Source organism: Pocillopora verrucosa, chromosome 11, assembly GCF_036669915.1.
Source record: "Pocillopora verrucosa isolate sample1 chromosome 11, ASM3666991v2, whole genome shotgun sequence".
Lineage (NCBI taxonomy): Eukaryota > Metazoa > Cnidaria > Anthozoa > Scleractinia > Pocilloporidae > Pocillopora > Pocillopora verrucosa.
Window position 1 is genome coordinate 17,179,507 of NC_089322.1, and position 9,980 is coordinate 17,189,486.

General features: G+C 37.3%; 1 protein-coding gene across 1 annotated transcript in view; it reads right to left on the reverse strand.

Moving 5' to 3' along the window:
• Positions 1-9,639, reverse strand: part of LOC131781552 (uncharacterized) — a 37,505-nt gene extending 27,866 nt beyond the window's left edge. Inside the window, exons 1-6 of the mRNA XM_066158648.1 lie at positions 9,130-9,639; positions 7,374-7,670; positions 6,562-6,717; positions 5,685-5,899; positions 4,414-4,546; positions 3,063-3,151 (exon numbers count right to left, since the gene is read on the reverse strand). Of these exons, the coding sequence (XP_066014745.1) occupies positions 3,063-3,151; positions 4,414-4,546; positions 5,685-5,899; positions 6,562-6,717; positions 7,374-7,670; positions 9,130-9,466 (1,227 nt within the window). The 5' untranslated portion in view covers positions 9,467-9,639. The remainder of the gene's footprint in view (positions 1-3,062; positions 3,152-4,413; positions 4,547-5,684; positions 5,900-6,561; positions 6,718-7,373; positions 7,671-9,129) is intronic.
• Between the last annotated feature and the right edge of the window lie 341 nt (positions 9,640-9,980).

A 9,980-nucleotide genomic window follows, 5' to 3' on the forward strand; every position in this document is an offset into this window, starting at 1 on the left:
TAGCTCATGTTTGGCCCTGCAACCTACAATTCAAGAAGCCGAAGTTCATTCCTGTCATCTTTCTGAAGAATTCAGAAACGACTGTCTTGACAATTATGAGGTTGACCCTGCCTAGTATTTCACCGATGATTGAAAAAGGAATTCGCGGAGGAATTTCAGTGATCTGAAATCACTTTGGAGGGGCAATTAATCTATATATGGGTGAAGCTTATGATGTGACAAAGCTAACGAAATACATCACCTATCTTGATACAAACAATCTTTATGGATGGGCAATGTGTCAAAATGTGCCAGCCTCTTCCTGTCAGGGTTTTCAAGTGGATGACTACCTTAGACAACTGGAGAAATATTCCTTGCATTCTTGTGGTAGATCTTGAATATCCAAAAGAGCATCATGACTTGCATAACGATTATCCGCTTGCTCCGCAGAGGCTTATGATCAAAAAAGTAGAGAAGCCGAATCCTAATCTGAACGATAAGGAGAAGTATTATATTCATCATAAGAACCTCAAACAATATTTAGACCTTGGTTTGAGGACCAAAGGAGTTATAGAGGAATCAGTTTCAAAGAAGAGCCTTAGCTTTAGAAATACATTGACCTAAACACAAAGCTGTGCACAAATGCAAGAGAATTAATAAAAAAAAGCTTTTTTCAAGATTATGAACAATTCTGTTTCCTGAAAAACTATGGAAAACGTTAGGAATCGTGTGTGCGTGAGATTAGTAACCACCGAAAGAAAACATCAAAACTTGCAGCAAACCCAACTTCAAGAACTTGACCATATTCGATGAAAATCTTGTTGAATCCCTCATGAAGCGAACTAAGCTGGTGTTCGATAAACCAGTCTATTGTGAAATGTGCATCCTCGATATCAGCATGAATCGGGTGTGACTTCCATTATAACTACATCAAAGAGCAATATGGAGGTCGTGCAAAGCTTCTATTCACAGACACCGACTATACTAAACGTTGCAAAGCTTTGGCTGATGAAGCAAGCCATCTAGCAGATTTATTCGCCTACCCCGAAGCATATCCCGAGACCAACTTTTGATCTTGAATCTCCAAATGCAGTTCATCACGCTGATCTTCTTTTCCTTCCTTATGACAAAGCGACCGAAAGGTCGCGGAAAGTCTACAAGTATGCATAAAAAGTTGATGTTACAAGCAGACCTCAAGGCTGGTGAACCTCTCACCTCAAAAGATTCTCCTGAGGTCTCAAAGGCTTTTCAGACAATCTATAAGCGTGATAAGAGGATCATTTAAGATGATAATAATCAAACCCTCTACATAACTCAGAGCGAGACATTGTGAAGAGGGTGTCAAAATTATTCACCTACCTATTCAATAATTCAAGTTGCCTTTAAAATCGAGTTTGCATAATTTCAAAATGTGCAAGAACTGTGTTTTGAAATTAAGGTTGATTTTAAGGTTGACTTGAAATCAATCTTAAATTCATGAGTTGACTTGAAAGCAAAATTGATTTCAAAATGTATCAGAACCCACTTTTTGTAACTACTCCATCTGCGAGCCATTTAATCTGAGATAGGTTGTACTCGCACGTGTAGTTGATGGAACTTACAATTTTCTCCTCTTGCAAAATACAACGAGGAGAATAAGGATAATTGCAAACACAACTGCACATGCCACAGCAACCCCAATCAAAACTCCAGATCCACTGCTGCTTCCATTCGTCCTTGTGTCTTTTTCATCTGTGTCTCCAACAGTTTTTGTCACTAATATATCTGCAAGGAATTTTTAAACAATTATTTACCAAAGTTGAGGTGAACAATTGTTGTCTTATATACCACACAGATACGAATACGTTTATTTCTTTCAATATACCGAAAAATGGTCGCAAATTAAATTTTATCTCTTCTGCTGCTCAGAGGTAAATACTACTTCCTATTGACTTCCTAACTAGCCAATCAGTGGGCGCGAAAAGCAGTATTCACTTGAGTGGTATATACTAACATCTGTTAGCAGTATACTAAAACATTGGGCAGCGTTGAAAGCACGCTCTGATTGGCTACACAACGTATGAACAACCTTTGCTATTCACCTCAGAGCAATGCATGCAGGATTTTTGCCCGAATATATTGTAACTGTTGCAGGAATAAATTAGTTAAAATCATATTTTTTTGCGACTACATTATGTCTCCGTTTTAGAACATACTATAACAACTATTCACCTCAGAGTCGGTGACGAGTGGTGGATATGTAAATACCCACCACTAGTCACCTCACTTCGGTGAGCAGTTGTTAATTGTTGTTGGTTTACTAAATTGATGAACTGCATAAGCCTTACCTTATAATTATTTATAAAATAACTGAAATGCTACGAGCGACCTGACCGACTTGAAAATTGGCCTCTACCTACACTTCTTTTTTAACTAAATGAGACAAACCAAGGATAGGTATTTGGTATTTCTTTGTGTTGCCGAATATTTTTTGACAGTTATAGTAACTGTGCACCAATTTTACTAACTGTATCATTCTCAGTGAGGATTGTTAAGACTGTTTGAAGTTTTTACCCCATTGCTGTCACAATTGGATATGTTGACTCCTCCTTCATAAACACAAATAGTAACTCCAATAATAAGGCATTCCTAATGGGAACCGCTAAAGAAGGCTCTTGAAAGACATAAATCCTGGGCTTGCTTCATTTTGGAATATTTATGGTAACTACTTTTAGCTTTTAGCGTTTCCTTGCCCGCCGGAAAATATACGGCCTTTAAAGCAACGCGAGCTGGCGAGACGTATGCAAGGGTCTAGCACTGTAATTGTTAATGCCATACCCCCGGCAAACCTCTCCTTGGCTCATCTTAAATCTTTCTGTGGAAGGAAAACGCGTGTCCCACAGCGCTTACAATAAGAACCTGCTTGCGGACGAAGAAACCCCACACTAGTTCAGTTTGTATTTCTTTTCGCACTACAGGAACTGTCCTCGTTTGTAAACCGAAAAAACATTTCTACTTACAGCCACAACAAATTCATCAACTGCCTCAAAAGAACAAACAGAACAGAACAGCCTTTGATAATGAAGACTGTATCTAGCTCAAACCTCAGAAGATTTTGTTGGTTCAGTTAAATCAGTCGCTGTAGTCACTGGAGAAATATATGGTGTTGTCTTTGCCATAGAACTTAGATCCACTGAAAAGTAAGAGAAACATAGTGTCACAACAATGGTAAAAAATTATTGATTATTGTTTTTACTTTGCCATATTTGTTTACTGTGACAGTGCTGTGCCTTCTTCGTAACGTTTCCCCTTCAATAAGATAATAGTTCATTTCATGTTACTCAGCCCCCACCAGTAATTAACAAGATATCCAGCTGAAAAAAAAATTGCTCTCGGCCATGGTAACCAAAAGGTTTGGGTTTGAGCCCAACAGGCAGGGTTCATCACGGTGGCATTGAGGGGGAAGACACTTAACCATCACAAAGTATCTCTCTTCAGAGGAGTACCAAAAAGGTACTTGGGTACCTAAACTTGGCTCAATACTGCAAGGGTAGCAATGCTTGTAAGAAACTGGCTTCGTGCGATGGCGGGACCGGTGCAGCGCTCTACAACTGATGATATGATTTTCATATATTTACATTTAATTTGTTCCTCACTTCACGGGTCTACTTGGAACCAACATAGCGACCAGCTCCAGTTAGCTTGTTAGCTCAGTGGGTAGAGCACTACACCGGTATCGCAAGGCGCATAGGTTCAAATCCCGCACAGCTAGGCCTGAATTTTTTTCAGGCCTTATTTTCACTATGCTAAAGTAGTGTTCATTAATGCGAAGATCGCGTCTATATTCATTTCTTTATCTGCAATTCACATATCTGAGTTTTATATATTTACAGTAAACTGGCTTCCCATGCATGCAGGAGTACTATCAAGTACTCTAACTTGCCTCATGCTACAAATAAATCTACTAACCAAGTTTGCAGGAGGTCTGTATTGTACGTTACAGACCAAGTTTTAACTGCTTGAATTTATGACCCACGCGTGAAAAGAAAACGAGTTTAGTATGATGTTTACTATATCTCTAGGTTCAAATCGAGGAGGAAGATTTCAATTTAAACAAACTTGTGAATTTAATGGGCTGTACAGTGAAATACAGCCTTTTTAATTGACCAATCATAGCGCACATACTAACTGAGAGAAAATAAAAAAAACAGTATTTTACTGTTTAGCTGCACAAACTATACCAACATGCAGGTTACGTAGTTATAATCCTTTACTGCACTCTTTCCTAGTAATAAATGTTGTAAATTGGAAATTAATACCACTTAGAATTGTTACTTACCTCAAACACCAATAATTCTAAATTTTAAAACACAGTAACTCTAGTGTTTTCATACTCTTAACACCTCAGATTGAAAATCACTGCATTCTTAAAAATTTCAAGAAAAACACACTCACAAGTGATTTGTCCTGAGGTCTTGAAAATCAGACAAGCAGTTTTGGTTGGTCTAGATGCAGGAGCTGAATAACTACAAGTGACCTTTACTTGCACAATTCTTCCCAAGAAGTTCTTTTCTGTGGTATCTGCCCACTACAGAAATGCAAGCAAAATGCACACAATATGAATCCATTTGTAAAGAGTCTGGAGTATAAGTATAGGAAATCGTATGAACGCGAGTGCATTTCGTGATTTATGGGCACGAGTGATGTTTTGAAAGTTCTCAAAATTGCACGAGCCGTAGGCGAGTGCAATTTGAGAACTTTCAAAACATCACGAGTGTCCATAAATCACGAAATGCACGAGCAGGTTCATACGATTTTTTATTTATTATATTCGCGACATTTTTTTATAAATTGGTGTTCAAATTTGGCGCTTCCCCGGTGTTTCCATGGCAACTTCTCCGTATTGCACTCTATAACCTCTATTGCACTCTATAACCTATTTATGCATTCATCATTGACCAATCAGAAACGCGATATTTTGTTGAGTATATAATAATGACAGTTATAGGGATAGGGTTAGGCCTAAAATTGAAAATACTGGAGTCAGTCCAAAGAAAACTTTTTAGGCACAGCTAACCTTACCTTTATTTGATTAGCACAAAAAACTAACCCAGCAATTGAAAACTATAACAGACATCTTTCTAATTTTGAAGACTTTTATCTTCTTACTTTCTATACTTTTTCCACAATTAATCCTCAAATCACCAAACTTTAGAGAGCTCCAAAGGACAATTTAAACTATAGATATTGCAAAAGGAGGTCCAGCTTTCCACAACCTACTCACAGCTTATAGCCAGAGGTCCATGGCCCACAGCCTGGCCCCCGTGACCTGACCTGATGCCCATTTTAGGCCTGTTTGGTAAGGAGACTTTATAATGCCCATACCCTGAAGTGACTAACCTGTAACTTCTACCTGTAATACCCACACATTAGCAGGCACACAAGTAATTAATGAGAATAATCAAACTTCTTATCTGGATCTAACATCAAATTCTTGTAACTTACTTGCAGGGAAATGTGTTTGCAGCTAGAGGGGGAAATTAACAATCAGATCTTGGGGGTTAAAGGGTTAAAACATCTTTATCATTGCAATTTTTGACAACACTTTGCTTCCCATGAAATGAGATGCAGACTGCTGAGCAGTGAAGTTGTGAGTCACAGGCCATAATGGCTGCAGAACTGCTGGCTTGCATGCGTTTACATTTAAAAAACTTCAGGTACAGAACCTTGAAGAATAGTTTGTTTTGTGTTTTTTCCACTTTGAACATTTCCAGGTTTATCCCCACCCACTTGTTTTCCAGTTGATAGTTGTAGTATGTTGCACTTCCAGGAACAACTTGACAGCTTTGATAGATATTAGCTGAAATAATATTCACTTGTCCTTCATTTGCTAGGTTGAGGGATTTGAGGAAAAAGTCCCACTCAAAGAAACGCGAGCAAACTGCCAAAAAAATCCAATTTAAGCAAATTATGTAACCATGTCTGTTTCATAATAAAAAGATTAAGCCTTACAGTCACCATTAACTTGGATAACAGAGTTTTAATAAGGGCTCCGAATGCCACCATCAGCCCTGCCTAGAGTGGCCTTCCAATGGAACAACAGAAAGGTCGAACATGGAGGAGCAACCAACAGAAATCAAAAGTTATTTTCTCTGGCCAAGACTTAATGTGCATAGATGCACCAAGAGGTCACTGACTTACTAACTTAACCTCATAATGTTTGGTGAAGGTAGTTGTAAATTGAACTAATTCCGCTTCTGAAAGTTTTTGCTGTATTTCATTGGATTGTTATTTTTATGTACATCACCTCCAGGGAAAAGCCAAAGGCTGAATTGGCTAAATTAATTCTAATTTACACTATTACCAAAACATGGTTTGTGTATAAAGGCTGCCTAAGCCTCATGTTTCTCTATTAGAATGCTGTTGAAAAGTTATGACGCATTTGAAAGAATCAGAAGTTATGTCTTGTTTACGGGATCCATGTTAGACATGTGCAAAGCAGAACAGTTGGCAAGTAAGCAATTTGAAGCTCCTTATTTTATTAATTTGGTCACTGATATTCCATGACTTATACAGTTACTGATGCAAATTTAATTCACTCACCAGCATTATCATTACATCCATACACTTCAACTCTGAGACATCTGAACCAAGGCCTGTTATACTCTTTAGGATATATTCTCAGAAATCTTGTTTCAAAAGACCCTTTAAAGTTGTTGTATTTCACGCTGTCTGTATCATTATTTCCAGTAAATGTCTGAAAGCAGACATTAAGTTGAACATACATTTATAAGCATGAAAAATGTAGATTGTCTTGATCTCTTCCTGATATCATCATCAATTAAAAGATATTGAAAAAAGGCTTGGATAATATATACACAAAAAAGAGTCAAATTTTCTAAGTGGAAGTAAAAACATTCTAAATTTTCATTATCTTTCATTGATACATTTCATGAGAAAAAAAGAGAGTTAAAACAAAAATTTTTATCAAGACTAAATAAATATATAACAACTCTTCACTGATAAAGAAGCCAGCTTTGACTATTTTCAGAATATAAAAATTAACAAAAACCAATGGGTGGGAGGGAGGGGTCAGGGGTTGTTCCATGCATTAAGTCTGATGGTTAAAATTTTTGGCTTATATTGCATTATTGTGGTAGCGATAGTAAATCTTTTTTCTGTTATTACATCCTTGATTATGCTAGTCTGAAAATATATTATAAAACATATCCTTGTATTTGTCAATTTGTTAAAGACTGTTTAAAATTGGTGAAATATTTGTATCATGACTTCAATTACGCACAATCAGTTTTATTTGATATCTTGTTAGTAGTAAAGCAAATGGTGATCTTGTTGAGTAATGCTCCTGAAAGAATGAAAATTAACATCTATCATAATATCAAAAATTCAATACCTTTTTTTACCACTGTCATCTTTATAGTCAAACCATTTTACACCGTCATAACTGTACTTTATCTCATATGTTTTAACATAATTAGAGAAATTTCCTTTGTATCCTTGAGTTGCAAGTGCTGAGACATGCCTGACCTCCAGTAAGTCAATCTGTAAAAAGCGGTTCTTAAATGAGGTGCACCAGGCCTTCTCATTGTTCAGTCTTCCTTCCAAAGGACTATAGTTTGGATAATAGCTTGAGGCACTTAGTTGGGAATCACTGACTTTCTCACTTTCCAAACCAAGTGCTTCTGAGCAATCTACAATGTAATAAAGCACAGGTGACAAATCAATTCTGCATAAACAGGAACTGTATAATCAATTTAATAGGTCATATTTTTAATAAAATAGGTGATCACAACAGCAGAGAGAATTTTGTTTTGTAAAGCTGCCAATCTTACAGAGTTCTTGAGTTGATTTGCTGCCAAAGAGTGAGACCGTAATTTCCGGCCGTTTACCCGCGGGTATCTATTGATTTTGCATTAAACGCGCGCCACTGCGGGTAATAGGGAGGTGCGGGTTATGTGACAATTTTAAAATCTACTGATAGTTGAATTGTAAAAAATTCTCACCTACATGCGTTTCCACCTCTCAAATGAATTTTAATGTATTAAGAGTGCCACAAAGCGGCACGAAAACATGATGCCGACTCGAGTTTATTTCACGCATAATTAGTTGCGTGACGAACAAATTGTTGTCGGCGCGCGTGAAAACAATACCTTGATGGTGACAGAAATAATCCAAAGATATCCGGCGCATCAGTGACAAATTTCCATTTGACACTAGCTTGAGTTAAAGAGAATTTTCCCGTTTTAAGGGACTTGTTAAGCTCTATATCTATAGAACCGGAGATATCTATTTTTTTTCAGAAATCGCCGACAGTACTTTTATTTATTAGAAGCATTCAAGCTTTCGAAAGTTAGATCAGACAACTTTTAAGAGACTGAAATGTATCACCTTAATGTCACGTTTTCGCCACGAAAAAGTTGAATAACATAACGTGCGGGTTATCCACCAGTGCAGGTAATCTGTTCACTTTTTTTCGTCGTATGCAATAATCGGCCGGTGTGGGTAATCGACCGTGCGGGTAAACGGCCGGAAATTATGGCATTTGTTGTTTACAAAAATCCCAAGCTATTTCCTGTTAACTTGATTTTAACAGCTGTTTCCCGTTATACTCCGATCAACACTTCTGCAATTTACAACCGCACGCACGCACTATTTGCAGCACAAATGACACATGATACAGCGTCATAGGATGTTCCAGACAACTCCTCATCTAATTATTTCTGACATTATTGATTTTCTTTATCACTTCTGCTGTGCGTAATCCGAACATTCTTGCTACAAGTCTGCCATTACAGCGCTACGTTCAATTATACACCCAAATCTTAAGTAACCCTACTGTCATCAAACCCAGAGCTTAATTACTAAATTAGAAAATAAAGTATCACGCGATACGCTTACAAGATTGTCGCGAAAACATCTGGGCTTGGTATAATATCGTTTCAGTTAAAATATTCTTGCGTTTTAAATAAGCCCGCATTTAACTTTCCAAATAAGACAACAAAAAATTTCGACCAAAGAAAATTCATATCACTGATCTTAAGCGTCCTTGAACTCGTTTTATGGATCATCTTATAAAACAAGGAAAATTCAATTTCATTTATTTAGTAATAATTGCTATCATGATGATATTGATTCAATTAATTCACTTACTTCCAAACAGAGATTTTTTTATACTTGCTGTATCACCACAACTGCCTAATTCCGGGAGAAAGGTTGGAGTGTTTCCCTTACACGTACAGCTACATGGTGTGGTATTGTTTTCAAAAGCCGAAGTGTTAGCACAAACATCTGGAGGGCATTGGAAGCCAGTTTTGTACCGAACCCTGAACACGTCAGTATCATATCTTCCCCCTCTCGTTGTCACGTACTTCTCAACACCGTCTGCTTTTAAAGAACCAAGCGATGAAGTAGGTTGAAGTGTGCTTATATACAACACCAAAATAACGATTCTTGTTAAAGAGTAAGTTGCCAGCTTCGTCAATCGCATATTCCTTATTGTGAATTTGAGCAAACAAATCACAACTGTCTCCGTTTACACTTTGCGATTGACTAGAACCAAAGGCGTTACTTTAACGGCTGGTTTGTTTTTTGATAGTCCAAAACTTAATCTTGTTGCAATCTCGACAAACCCGATAATGTTCGCATGCCGAAGTTACATCCAATTTTAAGACCGAAATATTTGATAGCGCAATAGTAGATCAATACGTCACGATTCCTGTGTAGGTGACGTCAAAAAGTAAATACCAGAAATACCAAAAAGGGCACAGTGTCTGTTAAAGCCTATTGGTTTCATTATTTTTGAAACCTTCCTTTAGAAATCAGACATAATCTCAGAGATGTCGACTGCATATGCTTAATCTTGAGGAATCGAGAAATACAAAGAGCAGTTTTAAAAATCTCCAGCCAGTAAGTGGGTTTATCCGCCTTTAAATAGAGAACGATGGGTCTCTAACCTTTTCGGTATCAAAACTGTGGGTTGGACTGCTTTATATGTAAGACAA